Source organism: Sphaeramia orbicularis, chromosome 5, assembly GCF_902148855.1.
Source record: "Sphaeramia orbicularis chromosome 5, fSphaOr1.1, whole genome shotgun sequence".
In the NCBI taxonomy this organism is placed as follows: domain Eukaryota; kingdom Metazoa; phylum Chordata; class Actinopteri; order Kurtiformes; family Apogonidae; genus Sphaeramia; species Sphaeramia orbicularis.
This window is the reverse complement of record NC_043961.1, coordinates 24,143,538-24,169,889: the sequence shown is the minus strand read 5'-3', so window position 1 is coordinate 24,169,889 and position 26,352 is coordinate 24,143,538. Positions and strand designations below refer to the sequence as shown.

General features: G+C 37.7%; 2 protein-coding genes and 1 long non-coding RNA gene across 4 annotated transcripts; 2 read left to right on the top strand and 1 right to left on the bottom strand.

Moving 5' to 3' along the window:
• Positions 1-226: 226 nt before the first annotated feature.
• Positions 227-14,475, top strand: LOC115419014 (limbin). 2 transcript variants are annotated; one of them, XM_030133614.1, is made up of 23 exons: positions 227-724; positions 1,459-1,540; positions 2,910-3,082; positions 3,210-3,266; positions 3,371-3,557; positions 3,677-3,777; positions 3,871-3,936; positions 4,115-4,249; positions 4,481-4,620; positions 5,042-5,366; positions 5,488-5,727; positions 5,922-6,097; positions 6,336-6,495; positions 6,917-7,093; positions 7,236-7,546; positions 7,801-7,975; positions 8,891-8,959; positions 9,185-9,412; positions 10,616-10,836; positions 10,948-11,035; positions 11,154-11,326; positions 13,556-13,657; positions 13,903-14,475. In XM_030133614.1, exons 1-23 carry the CDS (start codon positions 512-514, stop codon positions 14,315-14,317), a joined length of 4,014 nt encoding a protein of 1,337 aa, XP_029989474.1. In that variant the 5' UTR covers positions 227-511; the 3' UTR covers positions 14,318-14,475. The 2 variants fall into 2 exon arrangements, with proteins under 2 accessions (XP_029989474.1, XP_029989473.1); XM_030133613.1 differs by having other exon boundaries at positions 8,816-8,959.
• Positions 10,766-15,768, bottom strand: LOC115419033 (uncharacterized). The gene is made up of 3 exons (XR_003935384.1): positions 15,675-15,768; positions 11,157-11,304; positions 10,766-10,882 (listed from the first exon to the last, which is right to left on the bottom strand). It is a non-coding gene; the product is annotated as an uncharacterized LOC115419033 (long non-coding RNA).
• On the top strand, positions 15,628-17,719 carry LOC115419032 (cytokine-like protein 1). Its single transcript, XM_030133640.1, has 4 exons — positions 15,628-15,923; positions 16,042-16,086; positions 16,718-16,864; positions 16,952-17,719. The coding sequence occupies exons 1-4, from the start codon at positions 15,777-15,779 to the stop codon at positions 17,051-17,053; spliced, it is 441 nt and encodes a 146-aa protein (XP_029989500.1). The 5' UTR covers positions 15,628-15,776; the 3' UTR covers positions 17,054-17,719.
• Positions 17,720-26,352: the final 8,633 nt, after the last annotated feature.

The following is a 26,352-nucleotide window of genomic DNA, read 5'->3' as shown; positions in this document are numbered from 1 at the left end:
TAAAAGTATTAAAATTTATAAACATTTGGGAATATTTTTTATGGTGATAAAAAATAAATTAACATAAATATAAAGTGTTTTTAAATTATATTTGTGTTGTTTGGTGGAATAGTACAGTGGTTATATAGTACTGAGGTCAGTCCAGTCAAGTAGTTTGAAAATCCTAACCGGAAACAAAGTGATATACCAAACTGATTTGACATTCCGTGAGGAGGTTCCCGTTTTCCTAAGTTTTGGAAAGTTTGTCGAAGTTATGCCGCAAAGCTACATTTAGTTTTCTTTGGCTGAACGTAAATTAATATGTCGCTTATCGTACCGTCTGAAATAGTAGTATATATGTAAGATTTTTTCCTGAGTTTCAGGAGCACTGCTATACTTGACGTACCTTAGGGAAAAACTGTGGAAATGTTTTCTTTGCGAATTTTAACAATGGCATCATCGACAAACAATGCAACCAGTTAGCTAGCGGCTCTCCCCGGAGAGAGTATGTTAGCGCAGTAACTTGAAACGAATGCTTCTGGTACACTTAATCGCGGAGAGGGTAACGATATGGTCATTCTTGCTGAATGTCCATGTGTCATGTTTGTGTCCACCTCCTTTCCGTTGCTCTGAAGATGCGATGGGGCGTGAAGCTCGACGTGCCGGTGTTGGACATAACGGTACCGGTCAGGATGTGCAACGGTTCACTACAACACCCACAACCTCTATGACGAAGAAACAAACGGTAAGTGATGGGAAACGTCTACACTTGAGTAGTTTTTCATGACAACGAGAACAAGCAAGAAGTGGTACAGCATTTAAAGCCTAATGCTTATTATGTAAAGCGTTCATTTTTCTGTTGCATTCACGTTCTTTTACATTGATTCTTTTTCTGTTGACTGTACGTTGAAGAATCTAACATTTTTACTGGTTTGTATTAAGATATTGATCATTACTGTTAGAGAACACTTATCAAGGTTAATCTATTTGTTCTAAAATAAACATGACATTTTGCTCGTTATTATTTGTTATAAAGCACTCAATAATGCCTTAATCTGCCTGCCTAAATTTTTCAACTGTTATGTTATTTACTGACATTTTTCTCTCAATAATCTCCTTATTACCTTCATACTTATTAATAGTGAAGGACATGCTTTGTCAGTATGGGCCTTAAAAGCTTGAAGTATCACAAGAATATGTATTAATGTCTTCAGAATGTATAATGTATTGAGATCATAAAGGATTAAATGTAACATCCTTTCTTACTGTTAACTCGCAGTGATTAGAAGGTCATTGAGGGAAATGCCTTGTCAATAGTCTAGTCGTTGTAGAGTATAGTCATGCCTAATAAGACGTTATTATAACAGCCAATATACTTATAATTTGTATGCTAACAAGAAACTTTTTAATGGTGAATATGTGTATGGTAATATAAAGTGTTATTGCAGTGCCAGTAAATACTGAATGTCTCTTCTACAGTTTCAAAGCCTCTCCAGTATCCATGTAGTTCAGCATGACCCTGGTGGGAAATCAGCTGGGCAGACACTCCTCCAGATGGATGGTTTGTTCTCTACATTCTATACATCAGCAATAAATATCAACTAAATTCTATTCAGAGTCCATAATGTAGATTATTTCATGTCATACATGTTTTCTCTTTGTGTGGACCTACAGATAATTTCAATTAAAGCTCTATGGTAGTTTTTCTTTATGTGTTAAGTTATAAATCTTGTATTTTAAGTAATACATGTCTTGAATTACAACCTTAGTATTTTTAAAGCTTACTGTACATACAAGTAACTACTGGTCAGTGTATAATTCAAAAACTGTTGATACATTTACCCTGGCTTCAGTATCTGTTCCTAAACTAGGCTTTACATTTTCAACACCAGTTTCTCCAAGTATATTACACATTACAGTACAAATCAATACAAATAAGCCTATTGACTAGGATTTTAAGGTGTCTGCTAACCAGAGGTGTCAAAAGTATTCACATTCATTACTCAGGTAGAAGTGTAGTTACTAGGGTTTAAAAAGACTTCTGTAGAAGTTGAAGTATCAACTCAAGCTTTTTACTCAAGTAAAAGTGTAAAAGTACTGGTTTCAAAACTACTTAAAGTATAAAAGCAAATCTAAGGGGGGGCGGGGAGTCAATAGGAGAAAAGGTTAGGCAGCGCCATAGGGGCCTATAGTGTACTACCCCACTTCCCTAAAAACATTTTTCTAAAGGCCATAATGACTATAATATTATATTAAATTGTTAATCTTGAAAAATTTGGGATGCACTAGGCTACCTGTGTCAGCCACATATATGCCCATTGAAAATGAATGCATTTTAGTCCAATGTATTAAAGAACCATATATGTGTACTACTGAGCATTAACATGTGTTTCATGGAGTGGTAGATATGATGACTATTTGCCTATAAGTATTGTAATGGTGTAAAAAGTCAGGTACGATGGATCGTGTACAAACCAATAGGATGTCAGAATGGTGTATGTTTCTACTTTTCTCATCCAATCACAATCGAATTCACTTTATCTGGTTGGCACCATTTATCTGGATAGTTTTTTTTTTTTTTTTATTTGAACGATGCCGGAATAAAAACAAGCCGAAATAAAATAGGAGTAACAAGGCTATTTTTAAAATGTAAGGAGTAGAAGTAAAAAATAATTGCTCCAGTAAAGTGTAGATAACCAAAATTTCAACTTAAGTACGTTACAAAGTTAGTTGACACTTCTGCTGCTAACCTGATACACTTAATAAAAATATATAGAAGCCATTTGTGCTTGCTGCATGCACTGATGAGATGTGTTCTTTAAGCATTGAGTGTTTTTCATACTCGACATCATCAGCAAAAGTAATGAAGTACAGTACTCAGCCGAGAAGAATATCAGACATATAATGTGAATCTTTATGTACCCTGATAGGTACAATGGAAATACTTGAGCCCATGGTCTTTTCCTCTGAAGAGCCCATTCCTTCATCAGCACCTGCTGGCCCATGGGGACACTCATTTTACACTTCACTCGCAAACGTGTTACACCTCCGAGACCGCAGAAGCTCACTCACCAGATACAACCCGGGCCACACTCTGCTTCAGGTGTGCCTCTGCATTGTCTTCTCCATATTATTTTGTGATATCCCTTTCTTATGCTTCTGAATGAGATTACTGTACATGACCTAAATACTGTAACTAATTTTCCACTGTTTTAAAAATGTTACTACAGGTACATAGTGCTGCACCTCCATCTGCATTTGGGGTCAGATTTCACAAGTGTGCACAGGTACAGGTTCAGAGTTTACCCATTTTTCCCATAAGCATTTGATTTAAATTCATCACGCTCTGAAAATGATCACATTCAACAATATTCCCCTGAATTCACTTTAGGTGAAGCTTGACACTGACCCCCCTCAGTTAATATTCTTCCTGCTGATTCATAACACGGGGCCATTGGGTGGCACCAACTTATCTCAAGTGGCTGTTCGGGACTCCATCTCTGGAATAATCCCCCTAAAGACTGAAGGGAGAGTAGTGGAAAGAGGCTACCAGTCATTTGCCATTGATTCTCTATCTGGTTAGTGTTGCACAAACAATGTCAACTCAAAACTCCCTTGAACTTTCATAGTGTTCAGTTACAATTTTTACATTGTCAGTATTTTTCATAAAAATATAATATTGTTTGTTATTCTTTAGCTGGATCTCAAGTTGTCGTCAATTATACTGCTCACATAAGGAGTCATAAGAGTGAAGTCCTTGACCTTCCAGCATTTCTCACCTTCTCTAATGCCTCACAGGTATTTTCTAAAAGTACTACACGTATATATTTTTAGCATAGTATTTGTATTTTCTGTCTTTTTACCCTGTATATTGTTTCTCTCTCTTCATAGAATGATGTCAGTATGTTTGGTCCCTTAACAGCTAATTTGACTTTAAGAGTGAATTCCACTGACAGAGTAAGTAAGAAATAAATGTAAAGGTCTACGCTTCTTTCACTGAAGACATACTCGCTGCCCTAAGAGTTACATGTTCCCTTGTTAATTTTTAGAATGATTTATGCTTTGCAATACAGCACGTTCTGGAATTGATTTTAAAGTGATGTCTAATCTTTATGTTTTGTTTTGTTTTTTTAAGATTTATCCCAACCATGGTGTCCATTTTGCTGGATTTGTTGGAGGGTTTGTTGTAGCATTGGTACTGCTGTTATTGTGTTTTCTTGCCATGAACCTGATAGGCCCCAGAACCAGACTGAGGCTTCTGCAGCAAAGGGTATTGTTTCTAAAGCTGGTTTTTATTTTTCTATAGATAATGTAAACAGTCATTTAAAAAGACAAACTCACTTCATATACTAATTCCACATGAGACTTCTGCCTCTGTATCCACATATGTTAAGTCATTTTTCCCTGCTCTTTTACATTAAGTTTATGATTTGTGAAAGCAAAGGCTTTGTGTTTGACAGTGTTGTATTTTTATTCACATTCTGTATATTTTTGGTCACAGAGAAACAGAGGTGATTCAGACCCAGACGATGCTGACTGCAACATAAGTGAGACAGTCAAAGATGAGGCCACTTTTGAAGACAAGGTGGTGGACATCATGGTGTTGGAGGATCCACAGAACATGTACCAGGCTTTGGAGAAGTATGTAGATAGTCACAAGGGAATATTGGAATATAATCTTTAAGGCTTAATCATTTTTAAAGTAACAGTATTCTTTCATATTGTAAGAGAAGACAAATCTATTAAATGTCTAATCTTACACTTGTTAAAGAGAAGTGGGAAGTTTATTTTCAAACCTGTCTATATATAAAATAAACTTAAATCTCGTTTATTCTGATGATAACCATTGGATTGGTACAGGTGTATATACTGCAACACCTAATTTCCACAAATACTGTACTATTTAATATAAATTTTTTTTTTTAATTTAAAAAAATACTGCAGTAATGGTTACACATCATTATCAGATTCAGCAAGGACACTTACATCACATGTTTTCTTCAGCATTTGTCGTCTAAAAACTTTAAGATACATTTCTTTTTCTAAATTTTGTCCCTACAAGCCTTGAAATGTCTACACTGCTGCATGCCACCAATAACCTGGAGGCTACTCGGATTCAGATCTATAAGGACGTGATGTCCTCTCTGCTGGGCAGTTTGCCCTGTCGAGGTCAGGCCAGTGTCCAAGCCCAGCAGAGACTCCTCAGTGTTCTCCACGGACAGCTACTGGGCATGGAGGGTCGGCTGAAGGAGGAGCGAGGCGCCCGCATGGCTGCCTTGGCTGGACAGTGTAATCTGGAGACTCGAGAAGAAATGGAGGCAGAGCATCACAGGGAATCTGCAGAGAAAGCTCAGGCTGAGCTGCTGTGTCAACATGCAGACCAACAGGTGGAAATGAATAGTTTGTTCAAGTATTTCACGTTTTTTTTTTTTTTTTTTACATATATTTTCTTGAATCCTAATGGCTTTGATTATATCATCATACAACCATGACTGTTACTCCTTGTAGGAGCTACTTCAGTGCAGTGTCCACCTGGAGAAGCTGCACAAACTGAGCCAGAGTTGGCTTCAGCGTATGCTGTTAGTCCGACATGAAGAAGCCTCGGCGAAAGTCCAGAGGCAGATCATCGAGTGGCGTCGTGTTGAACTTCACAAGATTTTCTCTGAGGAACTAGAGGAGGCCACAAGAATGGGAGAGCTCGAAAAGGGCACAGCCAAGAGCCTTCAGCATGATTACTTTGCATGTCAAGTGAGCAACTGAAGTTCGTTTTCATAGATTTAAACTTGTATGGATAAACAGCTTGTGCTTGGTTATGTTAACTAATCACACCTGCAGACATCATCAGCAGATATGTAAAACAAATATCTGATTTCAGAATAAGGATGGTAATAATTTATGGTAAAAAAAAATAAAGGTGTTGTGACCTGTCTCTTTTTGCTTAGGATCAACTTGAGGAGGTGCTGGATGTGGTCCTTGCAAACCAACGCTATGTGCTATCTGAGCGACATGCACAGAGGAAATTCCTCATTCACAGCCTTCACAGCCTCAACAGTCTGATTACAGATACGTTCTCCAGCACTTCCAGCAATTTGGACAACTGGTTTACTCACATTAGGAGGTCAGGAAGAGTTGCATTTATCCATGCCTTCACACAATATGCTGTCAGTTTTTCATCTTGTTGCAGCTATACACCACACTATGCACTCTATGTGGCCAAGTAACATATTAAAGCAATTAAACTTTTGCACATCATGTTAATACTATTATATAGTTATGCTTTGTTCACAACTGGTCTTAATATCATGCAGAGTGGCACAGCTGTTGTTAACCTGGCATGCTCTCATCTTCTCCACCAGAGGGAGCACCGTACCTGCAGAGCAGATAGATCAACTGCATGAGAAAGCTCAGAAAGAGCTGGTGATGGTGAGGCAGAGACTGGATGAGGCACTAAGTCAAGAGAAGAGAACCATGCGCTGTGGCCTGATTAAGAAGAGAAGGGAGCTCATCTCTGACATGGTGAAGACATGCCAAACCCACAAGACTTTCATCTGAGATTTTAAAGTGGAACTTTGCCACTACTCTGTAGCCAAATCCACCCACTGCATATTTTTTAAAGTGCTGAAAATAGTCATCAAGAAGAGCTGAGAGGTTGTGCTTGATAGACATTGGTCAGAGAGGTTTAACACCTAGAAATGTCCCACCTAAAAGATGTCAATATCAGCTAAAGTGTATTCTGTAGTTCAAGTAATTGAACTGGTTTGAACATTGTACAGACTCAAACAATTTTTTTTTTATAAATATTTATACAAAAATGTATTTATTAAATCACAATGTAGTCATGTAATTCAGTTTACAGCTCAAAGAGATATTTTCCTGTTTTGGGATGTCTTTAGTACACATACAACCAGTGTTTACCCCAGTTTCCTTTTATCTCCAGCTCAGGGTCCATAAGCAGAGAGAGAAGGATTTGTCAGCCATGTCTAAAGGTCTGGAGGCAAGTATCGGGGTAGTCCAGCACCTCCACTGTTGGCAAAACTTACTGACAGCTCACAACCTAGAGCTCGCTGAACTCATCAACAACCTGGATGAAGAGGCTGCAGCTGACATCCGAAAGGTGCCACCCTGATCACTCTAATCACACATACCTGTAGTTGTTGACCTTCTTCTAGACATGAAACTCAGAAATCCATTGAAATACCACTGACCTACATTAACATTGATCTATTGCCTCTCTTGCTTGTCTGTCTGTTTTCTAGGTGACCATGCGTGTGATCCAGGGCACTATAGCAGAGGTCAAAGCCATCCAACCGTCTGCAACACAGACCCTGCTAACACTTTTACCTCCAGAAGAGCAACGCTCCCTACTGCAGGTAGAACCGGAGGCAGCACTAGGACAAGGCCAGGGACAAGGAGCAAATGGTCTCCTGCAGGGTCAGGAGAAACTGCACCAGGAAGGCAAGACAGCTTTACGCACCCTCAGGTGCACAAGGGAGACTCTGCAGAAAGCCATGGAGAATGAGCTGCAGGAGCAAAGGGAGCTCAGGACTCAGTGCAGAGCCTTCTTTAGGTTGGTGTGTATTATTGTCTGTCTTACGCATGGAGAATATGTAGAGTTTGAAAGTTCTGTGTGTGAACTTTCTAAAGAGGTAGAAAAATATGAGTGAAAACAGGGAAAACCTCTAAAGACTGTCAAGAAAGACATGGGATAGTATATGAATCACAAACTGTGTTCAGTGAAAAACATCATCAGCAAACATAGGAGGAGCAAGGAATATTCCTTCTCAGTCCTGACTTTTTGAGCCTCCTCTTCTTATTGTTTAGGTGTTTATGCTCATCCCAGCTCACGCTATCTGAAGATGACAGGCTGAAGATGAAACTGGAGTTCCAGAAGTGTCTGTCTGTGAAGGACCGTTGTCTGGTACTCCCCCATGCTGTGTCTAGAGCCAAACTCCACTCTGCCCTGGCAGCTTTGAGAAAGGACAGAGAGCAACAGATGGTAAACCCATGTCATTCATTAATGAATCAGATTTTATGGCCTTAAACAGCTTCCTTCAATCCCTAATATGTTTAGAAAATAATGGCAGTGGTAATTAAAAAAATATATTCAGTTACTATTGATATTACTGTTAATTCTGATTTGAGCCAAAAAGAAGCATTAATCATTTGTTTTATACAACTCAACTAAATATGTAAGCTTCTAACATTAAATTATATCACCTGTTTACAGGCCATATCAGAACATATTGCATTATATGTTTCACTTAAATTGTGAACAACGACCTGAATTTTTAAAGGTATGGGGCTAACTTTGTTGACCTTGTTTATTTAAATACAACGTTCTAAATATCCTTTCATTATATCAGAGTTATATGCAGGATTTTCAAAACTGTGATATATGTACGCTTGTCATAGAGTGAAATATTAGAGCTCTCATTGAAGTGTGGTGATAGTAATTAATTACTTCTATGGCCCTTTTTGTAAATGTTTACCATGGGAAAGATATTCACTCCCATGAATTAGCTTTGATGATGCAAATTGAGTTTAGATTAAACCTTGTGATATCAGGATACAATTCTCAAAATGGTTCAAAACAGGGAACCCACATAAATTAAACTACAGCAAGAGATAATAAATGAAATGAATAAGAAATGGAAATTGTAGACCACCAGTGCAAACCACAGTGCGATCAGTCTCAGTTGTGTGGCTGCTGGATGAGTGCACATTGTTACTCAGAAATAATAAAGGGCTCCACAGAGTGGTTTCATTTTTAATCACATCATAACAGCCCACTTGGAGTCAATTCCCAACCACGTTATGGACATTATGGTTTTTGCAGACAAATCTACAACCCAAGGGGAAAACCAGCGAGGCCAAACAGAAAACAGACTCATCTGAGCTACTCCTTTTCCAGAAAAGACTCGAGGACAGGATCCAGCTGTTTGAGAACGAGAAGGAGATGGAGACTGGTGTCATGAACAAGGTGAAGGAGAGATGGAAAAATGAAAGGAAAAGCTGTTTTTAATTTCACTTGCCTTTACTATGTCTCAGATTTGCTTGTTGTGAGAGTGTGTACATCCCTCCAGTAAGCAGTAGCCATAAGACCTGAAGCACATTCCTTTGTATTAAAGGGTAATGTCTAGTTTACACTGAGCTGATTCTAGCTTGATACTTGATCACTAAATCTCATTTGTGCTGATTTTGACAGGTTTTGGAGGAGATGCAGAAGGAAAGAGAGGATGAGCTGCGTTCCCAGGCAGATTGCTTGGCTGTGCAGATGGCTGCCATCCACTACCAGAAGGCTGAGAGGACAACCAAAGTCTTAGAGACCTCAAGAGCAATGCTTACCCTGCACAGCCTGCTCATTCAGCAGCTCAGACTCAAAAAGAGCACGGAGAAACAAGACATTGCTGACAGTATACAAAGCCACAGCTTGGTAGGAATTGCCTGACTTTTATTTTACAAATGTCGTGATGTTGTTTAAAGCTGCTGTAGGCAGAAAATAAGCAGAATTTGAACATACACACCTGGAGCTCTGTCCTCTTTTCTTTCTCCTCTACACTTTATATAAAGATGACTGATGTGATACCCTTTCATGCTGCTATGTAAAAGTGAAGCCATAATATCAACTGCCATGTTGCCTCTGTGAAAAGCTACAGAGTCTATGTGTAGAGTCGCATCTGACAGAGTCTGAGAGCAACTGGTTATTACAGCTATTACCTATTTTTATATACCCGCTCTCAAAACTCTGTCCTCTCTCTACAAGGAGGTGCACAAATCTTCTTTTCAGGCAACTTGAATAATTGCATCCTTTAAGGTTGTCACTGAGTTTTTGCCAAATTACTCCATAATCTGAAAACAAAAGCACTTCTCACTGCAGCTTTAATGATTTGAGGATCTCTCATGGTCTTTTAGCCATATGCAGTTCAGATGTGCGTGTTTTTCCAGAAGCTTAGATTCAGTTTCCATCTTACTAATTCAAGTTTTCTCTGAACTCAGAGTTTTAAAGGTGAGGACCTCAGTGTGATGTATTAAATGTCTGTGCTTTGCTTATACGGCAATAAGTAAATGAAGTTAATTCTACATTTGACCATTTTCCAAACGCACTTTACAGACCAGTGAAAATGAGAAGAACAAAAACATTTCATGTAACTTAGTTCAGGCAGTTGCGACATGAACATATAATCAGCAAAAAATGCATAGTAACCACAAGAGTTTGTGGTTAGAACCTTAGTTTCAACTTGTAAAACAGTTATGTCATATTTTTATATATGTTTTTAACAAAGTTTGCCTATATATTGAGTGTTTCTATGCGCTTGTATTTGAGTGCATACAGAGCTCGCATATCAAGCTGTCAGACTGCTGCATTTTCATGATCCTATTAAAACATGCCAAATACTTAACACCATATTTAATACAAATAAAACATAATGTATGATTGATGCTGTTTGGTTGTGCAGTGTTTGTCACAATCTATTGTGGTTACTTTGATCTGAGAACTGTACAAATGTATATTTGGTCCAGTGGTAAATTAAGCTTTCTAACACACAACAGCAAACTTGACACCAGGCTACAAGTCGTAAATGTTTTTATTTTGTAGTTGAAGTTTATTACTGTGCTAATTTGACTCTTTCCACAGGGCCTAGAAGAAGCAGAGCAGCAGCTTCAGAAGGAGAAGACACAGTTAGACAGCCTGGATATAACTCAGCATGGGCCTGATCCAAATCAAGCACAGCAGCAGGACTCTACTGAGGGAGAGGAGGAGAGGCTATTTGAGCTGCAACAGGATTGCAGGATGGTGGCTGTCCTCCAGGAGGCACTCCACAAGTGTGATCAGGTCATCTCGCTGTTGGCTGAGAGGTGGGCCATCATGTCAGTGTTATCTCAGGGACTGATGAGGAATTTTCTAAGAAATGAGGGATGACACGGGACATTAACTTTTACTGTACTCATGCTCCCTTGTGTTTTTAGGTCACAAGATATCACTGCCAAGAATCAAGCTATGGAAGATTTAAAAGAACAAATGGAGCTTAAGAGACTTTATGCGAACTGTGACCAGGTCAGACTATATCAAAAGTATTTGCAGTATTACAATTTACTTATTTTACAGGGAACATGGGGACATTTGATGTGTGTCAGTGTTGATTTCCATTTTCGTATACTGTATATGAAAATAGGACCTGGACTTTGCGTCTCGATTGGTGAAACAGAGTCAGGTGTCAGCTGAAGTTCTCCTCGAGGTCCTGCGGCTCCTCCTGCCCACCCTGCCTGAAAGTGAACTTCTCTCCATTACCGATGTCCTCTGCCCCAAACAGACCCTTGTTTCATCTGCAGAGCAGGAGCATTCTGGGTAAGAACAGGTTCAGAATCTACTGGGTAACCTTCTCAAGTTAAGTTCAGTTTATCTGGTATTGTATATTAAATACAGCTTGAGGATCCATAAATGTGTTAGACTAGTGGGAGCTGATTGATCATGGTTGTATAAAAATCATATTGAATATTATTTGGAGTACTTTGGGCCATTATACAGTTATGTTAGGCCTATAATTTCTCCAAACAAATGTACATCGCCCTGCATAAACCTACTGTTAGAGTAGCAGATTTGTGACAGTGTTGTTCACATACCTTTGTACCAATTTCAGCTATTACCCTATTCTAACCCTGCCTTTCATGGAGCTGGTTTTACTGGATCACCATCTGTCAAGAGTAAAATATATAAGAATTATACAAAATGTCAAATAAATGTCCAAATTAAGAGAGAAGAATTGACCAAAGCCAAATGAAATGTCAAGGAGAAGCCTCGGTCATAGGAGTATAAAAAGACAGAAATTACATAAATGATGTAAAAGATTGAAGGAGACAAAAACAGCATAAAAGCCAAAAATGTTGTAAATGATGCAAAATAAATGAAGCCAAAAATTATTTCAAAGATCTTAGTCATAATCTAATTTTGTAAATCTGAGTCCTCATGAGACCCAAATTTAATCTACTGGGTCTCATGATTTTTTTTTTAAAAGGCAACCACTGTTGTAGCCCATTGCAGCCTGATTAACCATTTATTCTCAGCAGACTTTTTCGATAGTTAATGTCACTACTATGTGTTAAAAGATCTAGTCATCTTGAATCTTTTAAAGGCATGAATGATGTGTTTTTCAGTCACGTGGGAATTCTAACTGTTGTAACATTTAGAGCAATCAGTATGTAATTATGTGATTGCTTATTCCAATACCTGCTTCTTTGATTTAAAATAATGATAATAGTAACTGTTATTTCCCCTTAAATGTACATTTGGGCTCTATACTCCAAGTCTGTACTTCTCTCTATACCAATGTATTAAAAGACCTTGGATACAGTGAAAGCCCTTTATGTCTCTCTATGAAGCCAACGTGTCTGCAAATCCAGCTCTGTGGATTACAAAAGCACTGTTTAAAGTGAAGTACTGATTAAGTAAAAACAACATTTCCACAGCAGCCTGCTGAAATGCAGCCATCTCTGAGCATTGTCTTAAATTGAAAAAAAAAATCCTTTTTGAATGTTATTCCACTAGGGACATTTCCTTTAAGCCAAGATGGAGCGATAAGTGATTTTACTCATCATTTAATTTCCTTCTCTTCCTGATACACTGGAACCCTCATGTCAGGCCCCTGCTGAGCTTGAATTACTTTTACTGGTGAATAATGTCTCAAGTATGAGGTCTCTTTGGATCTAAGTTGTCTGGCCAAAGGACAAGGGAATCAAAAGGATCAGTTTGGAACAATATGCACAACATGTGTTTTTCTTTTGGTTTTCAGCTCTTTTGTTTCTGCTTTGTTGTTTGTTGAGTAGAGTTAACCCTCTCCTGAGTACTGTATTAAATGTTGGAATTAAAGTAAACAGTAGTTTGTTAATTTAAAGTTGTGTAAATGTTTTGTCAGAATTTTAGAGTTGAATCCAACCCAATAAGATCATATCACGTCATTTATAGTGATGCTGTTATCTGATAAATACAGCAGATTTAAATGCAGGCATTATAAAACCCTGTTTTGTTCACCACACGCTCTTGTATGTCCCCAGGTTCCTTGTCCTATTTATCCTGGACATTGTTTTTCAGTTTGTCCTGGTATGTTGCTTCCCAATGTGATTCACACTGTTGTGTGTGTTCACCATAGTAGTTTTTTTTTCCATGTGTAGGTAATGACACACAATGAATTAAGTTAAATGACCTTTATTGCAAACTTCACAGACAAAACTAATCTGTGCTTTTCATTTCTGTGAAGAGACATATGTAGACATTAGTTTCCAGAAGTGCAGGAATGTTACAGAAATCGGGTAGATCCCATCAGATCAGTGCGTCAACAAATGTCTTGAGTTGTCTGCATTTATTCACAAATTTGTCAGGAAAAAATTCCAGTGGTTGAAAAGCTGAAGATACAGTATTTAATGCTACTTTACTACATTCAAAGGAAAGGAAATTGGTCATGTGACTGAAGCAAAAAAGGTAACCCAATGTATTAGATAGCTTGGAATTACTAATCATGTTTTAACAGTTATCGGCAGAGGCTGTATTGATGTTGTTGAACTTGCTGCATTTTTCTTCCAGGTGGCCTGGGACACTGGGTCGTCTTGTAACTGTCAAACTGAGGGAAGACATTTTACATAAAAATATGCTGAATATACCCAGTTACAGCGTGCAAAAGGAGAGGTGAGTTGAATAAATTTATGTGTTTTTCTAGCAGCTACTATATTAAGATGTTATGCTTCACTTTCATCAAAAGTAATGGGCAGTTCAGTGGTCACCAACGTCATAGATGAATCCTTTCTTGAAGAGAAATATCCCTTTCATCAGAGGAGTTTCACGGCTCGGCTGCAGTGGCCACATACATGAGGTAACCACTTTAACACTCCAATCCCACTAACAACAGCTCCTTTGTCCTCAAAATCTTACAGACTCCAGGAAAAGAGGCAAAGTCTGATGGAAAAACTGCTTCCCAGTCACCATCTCCGGGTTCCAAGAGATGTTACACTGCTGCTGGTTGAGGAGAAAGGAAAGGACAGTTTTCCTACTTCACATCAGCCTGTTTTTAAACCCAACATGAGTGAAAACTCAGCTACACAGCAGTATAATGACGCTACAAAACAGAAGGTAGTAGATACAGTCAATCCAGCAATACACAGCTCAGCAGAGGAATACATCCCAGCCTCTGTCGGCACTGTGCTGGACAGCCCTGCCACTGGGGAAAGGTTGTTTGTGTTTCGGGATTCACCTGAAACATGTGACCATATGGACGTCCCAAAGAGAAAATTCAAAAGGAATTTCCTTAATTTGAAGAAAGGCTCAGTGGCTCCTTCAAACCTACCTTGAAATGAGGAGCATTGTCTTCTGTCTTTATTATTTGAGGATGTGATAATAAAGCACCAGAAAAAATAAACCAGTAGTTTTGATATGTAGCACATTTTCTGTTCTTTTGACATTTTATGTATCATCTGGCTTTGGTCCTAAGTAAAGGCAGCTGACTTGAACTGTTTTCAGTGTCCTTCTCTTTTATTCCCTCATAGTGGTAATGAGCAGAATGTTCAGAAGCAGAAGTTAATAATCTTGCATTCCTCAGTGTTGAATGACCAGACATCTTTAATTGGGTAAAAACATAACCCAGAGATTCAACACAGAAGGGATGAACAATATCAACTGTTGTATTAACCCTTTAAGCCCTGAGACATTATTTCTGCTGTGAATTTGTGTCTGTTTCAGGTTCTTAAAAGCTGCTGTGAGTATGTGCTTGTGTTCCTTTAGTTCAGTAGTTTTGCTTTACTGTGTGTTTTAGGGTCAAAACAGGGTGGAATAACAGAAAAAGACAAAGAGAGGAACTGAAGTTTGACAGGTTTTTTCTAAATAAGGCACTCAGAATGGACATCAATAAGAGATTTAGGATGTTGAACATGAAATGTGAACTGGAACACACTGAACAACAACAAGTATTTGAATTTTTGGCCCAGTAGTGTTTGTTTTGGGCTGTTTTTTTCTAAATCAGTCCAGCTGCTTTTTGGCACTAGGTTGAACTCCAAAAAGCAGTTACACAGTCAAAACTCGGTAAAAACAGTAAAAAAATAAATAAATAAAGGAAAATCACCAGAACACTTCAAAAAACAGTAAAAACAAAACATGACAAGGAAAACTAAAAAAAAAAGCCCAAAATGAGTCGGTCTCACTCACTGTTCTATGTTTTGCCCCTCATTAGACAAATGTGTGTGTGTGTGTGTGGGGGGGGGGGGGGGGTGTACTGAGCATGTTCATTTGTCTATGGAAAAAACAAGGTCTATTCTATAAGCACGTTTTGAAATTGTCCTTTTGAGCAAACAGTTGAATTTTTTAATACTATTCAAAATAAACCATACATTCAGAACGCTCACCGCAGACACATCAGGGGTTAAAGGGTTAATGTGTCTATTAAGTCATCCACTTACTCTTCAGCATGACCAGACCTTACTTATTTGCAACAATAAATCCTGGTTTTGGGTTGAAAAAACTGCACACATACACACACACACACACACACACAGTTTTCAGCTAGACAGAACCTTGGCTGTTATCACACAGGATGACATCCATCACTCGCACTTGGACGCTGCGTGAACAAAGCATTGGTTTTGTGTCCAAAACACAGCAGGCCCCAAACGTTTTCCTCCTGCGGCTCCACGTCATCGTCCGTTTTTTCTCTTACCTCTCCATCCTTAAAACTGCGGCAAGTCCCCCTCTGTACTCTTTGAAACACTGCTGGCTGACTGTACAAGCACTTGGACGCGCCTGAGGAGCATTACTCAACATGAGGCTGGGACTCGCCGCTCTCCTGTGTTTCTTCAGCCTGTCGTGGCCGTCGGAGTGCGCGCCTCCGACCTGCTACTCCAGAGCGCTCGGCCTCAGCAAGGAAATCATGACTCTGCTGGATAAAATACACACTTACCATCGCACGGTAAGCGATTTTTTTTTTTTTTTTTTTTTTAAGTTTGACTGCATCCATGTTTGTTTTAGACATCCCAGAAGACAACTACTGGTGTTTATCCTAATGCAAAATATGTGTTGGGTTGCAGAAACCATGTGCTGAGATTCTGCCTACGATCTTCCTAGATGTGCATGTAAGTTTTCTTCATCAGACACAGTGGTGCTGCAGCTGTTTTTACAGACTCCCCAAGCTGGAAAAGGGAAATCGATGCATTTTTCCTTTTCCCCACTAATAACCATTATTACTCACAGCAGAATCACAGTGATCGGGCTTAATGTTGAACACCAAGTGGGAAAATGTATAGAAAAATAAAACAGCACAAATTAGTGCTATTTTAGTTTAGTGAATTACAGGTTATTTCATCGTTATTGTGATGCTATAGTGTGTTGCAAATGAGGCCTTAATATCAATATGAAATATACAAAAGAACTGAATGAATGTTCACTCTTTATTGGGAATTAATGTGACAGAAATGCAATATAATCAGTCAATAAAATGATTAAATCTCAGATTAAGGTCTTCTATATGTCAAATACATGCATTTACATGTTCTAGGTAGGGCTTGTGAATATCAGAGTGCATGTATATGATTTTTGAGATAATATATATTTACATGTTTGCAAGTATACTTGATTTTTACTGAAGTTTTACACTCCATAAAGCAAAATCTATCCTGTTCTCCTTCAATAACTAAGTAAAAATATTAGATAGGTGAGAAGTTTTAGTGATGCTCATTTTTTAAAGGTGTCACTTCATTTGTTTAGAACTCATGCGTCACTGCCAAGCTCCGTGACTTTCTGTATGTGGTACTGAACCATCCAAACCAGTACTGCAAGGACCGTCCCAGAATGGTGCTGCTGAAACGTAAAATCCAGAACTTGTACACCATCATCACCAGAATTTGTTACCGGGTGAGACTTTGTACTTTGAAGATCTGTTATGTTTTCAGGTGTATCCCAGAACAACGTGACCGCATGTTTTTTGTCTTTCCCTGGCAGGACCTGGTGTTTTTCACAGACGACTGTGTGGCCATTGATACTGGACACAGCAGCCCACACTATGCAGAGGACAGGCTGCAGCTTCTGCAAGAAGAGAGATGAGCGACGAACAGACCACACGACACATGTAAACTGGCCTGATACACACAAACCAGCCTTATATATGATGATAAAGCATGTAGATTACACTCCTCAGCCTGTGGTGGATTAAATGCACCATAAATCCATCATTTGGTTTTGGCAGTATTCACAGTCGTGTTTCATGTCTTACCTAGTTAAGTCTGTGTTTGCTGCAGACTCATGTTAGTGGACATGTGTGGTTGCATTCCTTCAAGGAGTGCAGAACTTTCCACAGGAAATTTGCTGAATGCCAACCATGCCGATGAAAACCTTAAAATAATAAACCAATAAGAGATGCTTGTGAGCCGGGCTTAACTGCTGCTTACTTACCAGGGCTGATCAAAGCTTCACATGTCATTAAGAGAAATATGTTCTGTTGCCATAACCCCTGCTCTCACTAACATCTTAAAGGAGCACTATGCTGCATTTTGTACACATTCGAAGAGTTGAACATAGTGGTTGTAAATGTTATGTAAGAAATACAGTATATGTTTTAGAAAAGTTTTCACACTTTATAATGTATAGTTCCTTCAGAATTTCCTGCATCTGAAAATTATAGAATCTACAAAACATGAATAATCTAGAGTTTAGATTTTGTCTGATATGTGTAAATCTTACATTGTACAATAAACCTTCTGTTTAAGGGTTCTCTGTACTTGGTGATTATTTCTCTAATACTACGTCTGTCTGCCAGTTGACTCTGGGAAATGCTTCAGATACTGAAACAAAACTGGCAAAGTCCTGTTTTACTTTCCTGAACAGAGCATGTTTTCCATTGCCTTGAGTTTAATGATCTTGTACGTTCATTGTCTGCTGTGGCAATGATTTTTTGCAAAGACATGACAGCAGTTGTTAAAATAAAATACAGAATGTTTTTGTGAACCCAAATCTGGGGGTATTGTCTAAAAAATGTGAACAAAGCAAGCCTATAGTCCTCTTTTGCAGAAGTGAGTAAGATTTAGTTAGTTAGTTGGTTTAGTTTTATTTTGAGCACATTGAATCATCAGATAACAAAGAAACATACAACATGGTCTAACAAAATTTTTCAGTGCTCGAAAAGGAGTGGGAAGAAGTATAACTTGTAAACTCCCATCCCCTTTTTACAAACTAATAATTAAATTAATTCCACTTCCTTTGCTTTATTGATACATTTTACACACACACACCCACACATACAGGGTGGGGAAGCAAAATTTACAATGAACATTTAGTTGTTTTTTTCTCAGCAGGCACTACGTCAATTGTTTTGAAACCAAACATATATTGATGTCATAATCATACCTAACACTATTATCCATACCTTTTCAGAAGCTTTTGCCCATATGAGTAATCAGGAAAGCAAACGTCAAAGAGTGTGTGATTTGCTGAGTGCACTCATCACACCAAAGGAGATTTCAAAAATAGTTGGAGTGTCCATAAAGACTGTTTATAATGTAAAGAGGAGAATGACTATGAGCAAAACTATTACGAGAAAGTCTGGAAGATACTATTAAAGAAGAATGGGAGAAGTTGTCACCCGAATATTTGAGGAACACTTGCGCAAGTTTCAGGAAGCGTGTGAAGGCGAGAAAGAAGGAGGACATATAGAACTAGAAGCACTCGGAGAGCGCAGACCTCCGCCAAGGCTGATCAGTGCCCCCCCCCCTGGGCCCCCCCACCCCCGATCACCACCAAAATTTAATCATTTCTTCCTTATCCCATTTCCAACAAACCCTGAAAATTTCATCCAAATCTGTCCTTAACTTTTTGAGTTATGTTGCACACTAACGGACAGACAAATAAACAGACAGACAAACAAACAAACAAACAAACAAACAAACAAACAAACAAACCCTGGCAAAAACATAACCTCCTTGGCGGAGGTAATAAAAACATTTTCTATTATGTAAATTTTCTTGTGGCAAATAAATTCTCATGACCTTCAATAAACTAATTGGTCATACACTGTCTTTCAATCCCTGCCTCAAAATATTGTAAATTTTGCTTCCCCACCCTGTATATATAACACAAAGCAAGATGAAGCATTATCTCTGAAGAAATAAAGAAATACTTGCTTTGTGGGCCTCTTGCCTTTATTTTAGCGTTGTAACTTCTTTTCTATGCAGAGTTTTCCAAGAAAATACACAATTGCTTTGCCGTCATTTGTCTGAGGAGTGTTTGATTCAGATTACATCAGAAGCCAGGGCCAAAACTGCTTTTCTGGTTTAATAAATGGTCTCTGCTGCCCTCTGCTTGCAAGTTTATAACATACATGAGGGGGATTTCTTAGTTTCTTGTTTACAGGTGGACTCAAAGTAGTCTACTCTGTATCTGGGGGTATTTAGCAAGTAAGGCTTATACATTTAATTCCACTGTGGTATATCACTTGAATCACTGTTTAACCCATAACGACCCAAACAGCCACTGGCGACCAAAACCATTTACTGATCTAAACTGTTTAATACCTGTTGATCCACTAATCCTATCAATACATGTAAATAATTGGTGCAAAATACAGTGTGTCATCTTTTCATGGTCATCAGATATGACCCATTTGGACGTTCAGAGGCTCCATAGTTACTGTGGAAACACAGTCATCTTCTACAACGCTAATTCACCAGTAAAACCCATGGAGTTGGATCAACTACAGTGGATGGGCACACTTGTTTGCATGTTCACGTATTAGTATTTTTGCTGAAAAAGTCACTTTTTCTTCAGTTTTCTCTGTTTCTCATATAATAACCCTCAACTTTAATCTGAGCTTTTATCAACATCTACATGATCAGTGAATTAAATTTGAGAAAATACATGATTTACACTGAAAAAATGCTAAATAAGGAGGATAATATTACAATAAATGGTGATAAATTACTTAACAAAAGGTTAAATGGAGAGCAAAAATCATTTTCTCTACATTCACAAAAGTAGCACTGGGTCTTTATGGGTTAAGATGAAGAACACCCTTACACTTAATCGCTTTATTGTATAGATATGATTAAACCCATACTTTAATTTGATAAATTTAGGTAAATCAACACCTGTATCAATAAAACTAAAATTCTAAATCAAGTCTGTTCATATATGGACTGTTTTAGGACAGAAACAAGCTTTTACTGTTTCCAAGTCTGTGTAAGTTAAAGGTTTCTTATTAGTTCTTCTGACACCACCAGGAGGACACAACTAAAATACATTTCGTCAGCTCACCTGTGAACACAACATGTTTACACGTATCTGGATGTGATGAAAACCTGTCTGCTTAGTGTGAATATCTGTAATGTCTTATATTACTATCATAAATCTCTTCTTAATTCTTTGCATATATCCTGAAGCATTTGTTTTATAGAAACCAACACATCCTTAGCTATGCAACCGCTTTGCTATTTGTTTTCTACTTAATCTTGCGTGTACCTTGTAATGCAAGTGTTGACTGACAGTAGTCCATTACAGAGATAATGAACCAAATAGTTTGTAGTTTGCATTTTGATATTTCCCGGTTGTTGTTTTTCATGTTTCTGGATATCCTCACTAATGGTGATTGTTATGGTATTTATTTGTTGCTACGTGACACAATGAAGTGGTCTCAGTGGAATAAAAAAACACTGTTTAATGTGGATGATTCAGTCATTTTAAGGGTTTTCTGATGATGCAGATGTGGGTACGATGGATGGATGGATGGATGGATGGATGGATGGATGGATGGATGGATGGATAGATAGATAGATAGATAGATAGATAGATAGATAGATAGATAGATAGATAGATAGATAGATAGATAGATAGATAGATAGATAGATAGATAGATAGATAGATAGATAGATAGATAGATAGATAGACCATCACAAGTAATCAAAAACAATGATTATGCGATCAAGTACCAACTCCTGTGTGTATCATGTGACTAAAACAGACAGAAAAGAAAACATGGAATGTCTAAAAGCATTGATTTTGTCAGTACAATGCCATAACTATTGATGTAAGAACTGAAGTGATTTTGGTTATCAAGAAAACATGGAAAATGACTAGCTATCAGCTATGAAATTAAACTCTTATGTGCTGTTTTTGTTGTTATCATTATATTTATCCAAACAAATGTACCTTTAGTTGTACCAGGCATTAACCCTTCCATGCATGAATTATGAAAACCTTAGTTGAGTTTTTTTTTTTTTTTCCTGAGTGTTTTTATTCCTGTTTAGACATGAAAAAAACAATGCGACTGAAATTTTTTTATGAACCTATTTTTCATGGAGTTACAAAAATGTCTACTCAACTGGACACCATGCATTTAATTTTTGAAGCAAAAAAACATGTATTTGAAACCCATCATCAGAAAGTGATATACTGTGTGAAAACTATGAAATAAAAACATTTTTCATGCAGCTAATCTGATGTTTTCTGACATTTTAACATACTCTAATACTAGCTATTACTAACTTCATGCAAATAATATGCAAAAAAAAATCCTTTTTGATAAAGAAAACTGTTAATTACAGTTTAATAACAATTAGTAATTGATTTAACACATGTTACTGCAAATCAGGTTGATCAAGTACAGCAAAGTTACAGTAATGGTGTGAATTACAGTGTATGGGACAATGCATAAGCATCCACTGTGTTGGCTGATATGGAACTAAAACAACAAAACCCATGAATATACAAGAGAACAGCTGGAGAGTAAGTGTCCACGGTAGTGACCAGAATGCATGAAGGGGTGAAAATGAACAAGAAATCGAAGAAAACGAGTGGTCTAATATGTTTTTCCGTAATAGATAGATAGATAGATAGATAGATAGATAGATAGATAGATAGATAGATAGATAGATAGATAGATAGATAGATAGATAGATAGATAGATAGATAGATAGATAGATAGATAGATAGATAGATGTCTCCTAATCACTACCATGAACAGTGAAATTAGATTTACAGGTATTATTTAGACACAACTGATGGTGTTAATATTTACAGCTGATCCATTTTTCAGTGGATTGTGAGCTTATTTATTTTTGTTTTATTCAAGTATGTGATCACGTGACTGTCCTCTTATTATCCTGATTATTAAGTAAATAATCAGCTTTTTGTCTTAACATTTAATTTAACAAACACGGCTGAGAAAAAGCAATAACAGCCACCCTCTCATACCTCCAGCTGTCATTAATTCAACACACACTAATCATTTCAAGTCTAAGCGATGTTGCAATGGGCCTGTTTTTCTCTTTTTGCGCCAAAGTGCGCGTAATTGCACTACTGAACCACAATCAAGGTCTAAACCCTCATAGCTAATTAAGTAACCCTGCAAAAAAAAAAAGGGCTCGCATGTGGCCCGTTAAGAAATCAAGCCACATTAGGGCTGTAAAGCTTATCTGCAGTGCTTATTGATCATCATTATTGAGCCGCAGAATCCAGGTAATTTTCTATCATTAAGGCAAAATGAGAACACAACATTAAAACAGCAGGAGACCAGGTAATGTAACAGCTTCATGTTCTGTGACACCGCATCACAACTGCGAAATGATGCCCTATAAAACAAACAACTCAGCCTCAGGCGGACAGTAATCATTCTCTGCTTTGTTAAAATAAATTACCTTGTAAAGGACAGATCAGAAACCTATTTACATTAAAGCAGCGGTGATGCAGTTCGGGATCCAGTTTTGTTTATGAGGTTTTGGGGCGATTTTCCATCACATTAAGGCTCTTTTATTACACCTTAAAAGAAATGTTAGTTCTCATAAAAAGTTTCCCCTTAGTTTGGGATAGATTGCCCACCCATCCCCCATTACTTGTTGTAATTACGCTGCTCATTACATTTGGCATGCGTTGGAGATTCAGAACTCTCCCATATTATCTGCCCCTCCTATCAACACTATGTACCTTATAAATGCACGATTGTTTCAGTGATTTACACCTTGAAGTAATTATTCAATGAGGGGGTCACTGCAGGAAAATGGGCTGTTTACCAAGTTTTAGTCATTTACTGATCATCTAATAATATAAATTAAAGGTGGTGGTGAGTTTGTGACTGTATAGGTTCAACAGTTCAGAAAGTAAAGAGGGAAAAAATCTAAATAATAAAGAGGATGTGAGGGGAGGGGGGAAAAAAATCATGATAGGACAGCACTGCCCTCTAGTGGACACCACGAGTTCTCCTGAGTAAAGCCGAGTTAAAAATGAGGCAAAGCTTCAAAGTTTACACACAAAACACAACATCAGGTGATCCATATTAAAGGTATCACAATATGTGCATTAACCTACTTTAAGTAAATCCTTGAGGGTCATTATCTGCACAGGCCCCATGACTCCAACTTAATAATAATATTTCCATCGCTCCTTTAACTCTGACTTTTATTGTTTTCACATACAGACTCCCTGGTGAGCTTACTGTATTCCAGTTTTTGCAGTTGCTGTAATATTCCAGATATTTGCCCATGAGAACATCTGGTTTTATGCACTTCACAGCCTTTATAGGTCTTTTTGCTATGGGCAGCCGCAAGAAATTGGCGATGATCTTTTCTGGCGACTGGATATTGATTTATTACATCCATGCTGAAGTATTACTGCATGGCCTGCTGTATTTACAGTAGTTGACTGAGAATGCTGGCCGTAAAGTTAACTGAAAAGTGATCTGCTGTTAAAATGTTTGAAGAGAAATGTCAATGAAAGCCTGTATTTTAGTCTAGGGTCCTCTATATAGGTTATTCCCATTTAAAGGGGTTAAAAATACGCACAAATCCTAAAGTTCATTTATAGAATTAGGCATATACACTTCATGTTTTTAAGTTTAGGACTTTGAAAGATAAATGTGTTCAAGAAATGTTAGAGGTGTAGGTAAATTAGCCTATACATGCAGGAGAAATCTCTGTATATATCGTGGATAAATGTAAAAAAAAAAAAAAAAAAATTAGATCAGTGCATTTTTTGAGCATAACTCGTCTTTACTCTGTTACTCCGACTGTGAACAGAAGGTGGTGGTGTGGTATCTAACACAAACTCAGACTTCACTATGTATTTTGGCGTGAAAGTGATGGAAGTTAATTTCCACCAACATTTAAATTGGTTATAATGACAGTGCTTAGTGTTTCAACTGTGTCTAATTCACAGGAAGGAGCATTTATTTTCATTTATCCTTGCAACACTTTTTTTTTCCTATTATTCAAATTTTAAAAATTAGTTTCTGATCAAAATGATGAAAAATGCCAAAACATATTTTAAGGCCACAACCATAACATTTAGCACAATGTAATGCGCATAAACAGAATGTTTTGAATTAAAATAAAAAGTAAAATATAAAATAGTAGCTACTTGCTATAAAAGGTTAACAGGCCTTAAATAGTTAAACTAAAATAATTTCTTTAGACTAAAGTGTTTTGTCGCTGCAGTATTTTATGATAAAACGATAAATGTGTTTCAAAGAGTTTTTTTCTTCATAATTTTACAGCAGGGGTTATACGAACTTTTAGTCTCGAAAAAATATTCTTTGCTCAAATTTAGATCTTTATGTGTGTGTTTTTATATATATGATAATAATTGGAATGTGAATTGTAAGAATGAGTTCTAGAAAATATTTAAACTAGAACATAGGCGATACGAGAGTCTTCATGTCGACATTTTATATTCTATATTTATTAAGTTCATAAGTAAAAAAAAAAAAAAAAAATCCTTTGTTTGGAAATGATATATAGAATTAATGATTCATTAAGAATTCACACTATTGTTTCAGTGATCATATATCATGTTGTAGCCCATAGGCGACCCATAAAAAACAATTTTCCTTCTTGTGGATCAAGGGTTTTCAGTGCGGAGTCCAACAGCCTCCTGTGATCTTCTGGATGGTATAAACAGGTCCGTTTTGTTTTCTGTTTGGCTTCTGGCAAAATAGAGAGCGGAGGACAAAAGAGTGAAAGAGTTGAAAGAATGGACGGATCCCCTTCGGCTCCTTTGTGTCAAGTTTCTCTTCTTTTCATTTGAAGCGCTCATCCGTGTGATTTAAACTTATTGTCATGGGTTGTGTATTGATTCATGGTTTGGAAAATATAAATCACCTATAAGCCCGTGGCTGCGTTGTGAGTGAAAATATAGAAAGTTTAAAGGTATGATGTAAAAGAAGAAGAAAAACGCAAAAAATAAGAAGAAGCAGTAAATATGCGCAATAAGGTAGTTGAATGTAGGAGCGTGTATGCGCGTGCAGGAGCCGGGCCCTTGTTTATGACAGGAGCCTGTCAGCGCCGAGGAGGAAATCGCAGCGCACACAGAAGTGTTGCCCGTCCCAGTCCCCCGTTGACATTTTAGGAATGATAAAAGTTCCGCCTTGCCTGAAGCTACAGCCTCGCTGGAGCCGGCCTCCGTCTGCGTCAGATTGCCTTTGCTCATTACAGCAATTATTTTACTCCAATTTAACCCCTGCCTGAATGCCACGGAAGCCAAGAGAAAGCCTTTAAAACTGCTTTGGAGTGGCCTGTAATTTTCCTCTATCTGATCCCTGTTTTTGTCATTTAAGACTTCCTGATGTCAGTGGGAAGAACCGACCGAAATGTTTTCATTCTTGAGCTTCTGAAAGAAAATATAATAAGTGTGTGTGTTTGTGTGTGTGTGAGAGAGAGTTGACACGTGGGTCGTTACCTCCTGTCTTCTCCATAAATGGGTGTCACCTCAGTTCATTTATGCAACCCTTAACACCCCGTAATGACACTCTGGTGGATTGTTTACAAGCAATTTAAACACCCAGCAAATCTCTCCATTACCTACATATCGGCATGTTCTGAAGTCTGCACAACTGGTTGTCGATACCCCCCCTCGCCCCCACCCCCTCCTCTGGCGCCACCAAAATCTAGGTTAGTTGTTTCAAAGCAATAGGCAACAGCTGTAGAAATACATTCCACCAAATAACATGCTGCTCTTACAAATTCATGGTGCACTGCAAAACTGCAAAGTTTTAGATGTGTCCTCCTCATACGAGCTCAGAGAGTGGGAAATATTTTAATCTAAAATCAGATGATTGATAGAGGTGTGTGGAAAACATTGAAAAGCCATTAGATCTCACTGACAACCCCAGTACAATAAATATATCACACCGTGGCTAAGATTATTCATTTTTGGCCTCATAATTCGTCCAATAAAAATATCTAATATGAAATTGTTGTTTTTAAAATTCCATCTTTAGCACCAGAATTCCCAACAGGAAATAACTGCAGGATTTTATCAAATATCATATTAAATCAGAATTTAAAATGTGCAAATTTCAGATTCTCCCTCTAATAATAAAATGATGTAAAATTTGAGTGCACCATGCAAGTAAAACGAACAACTGC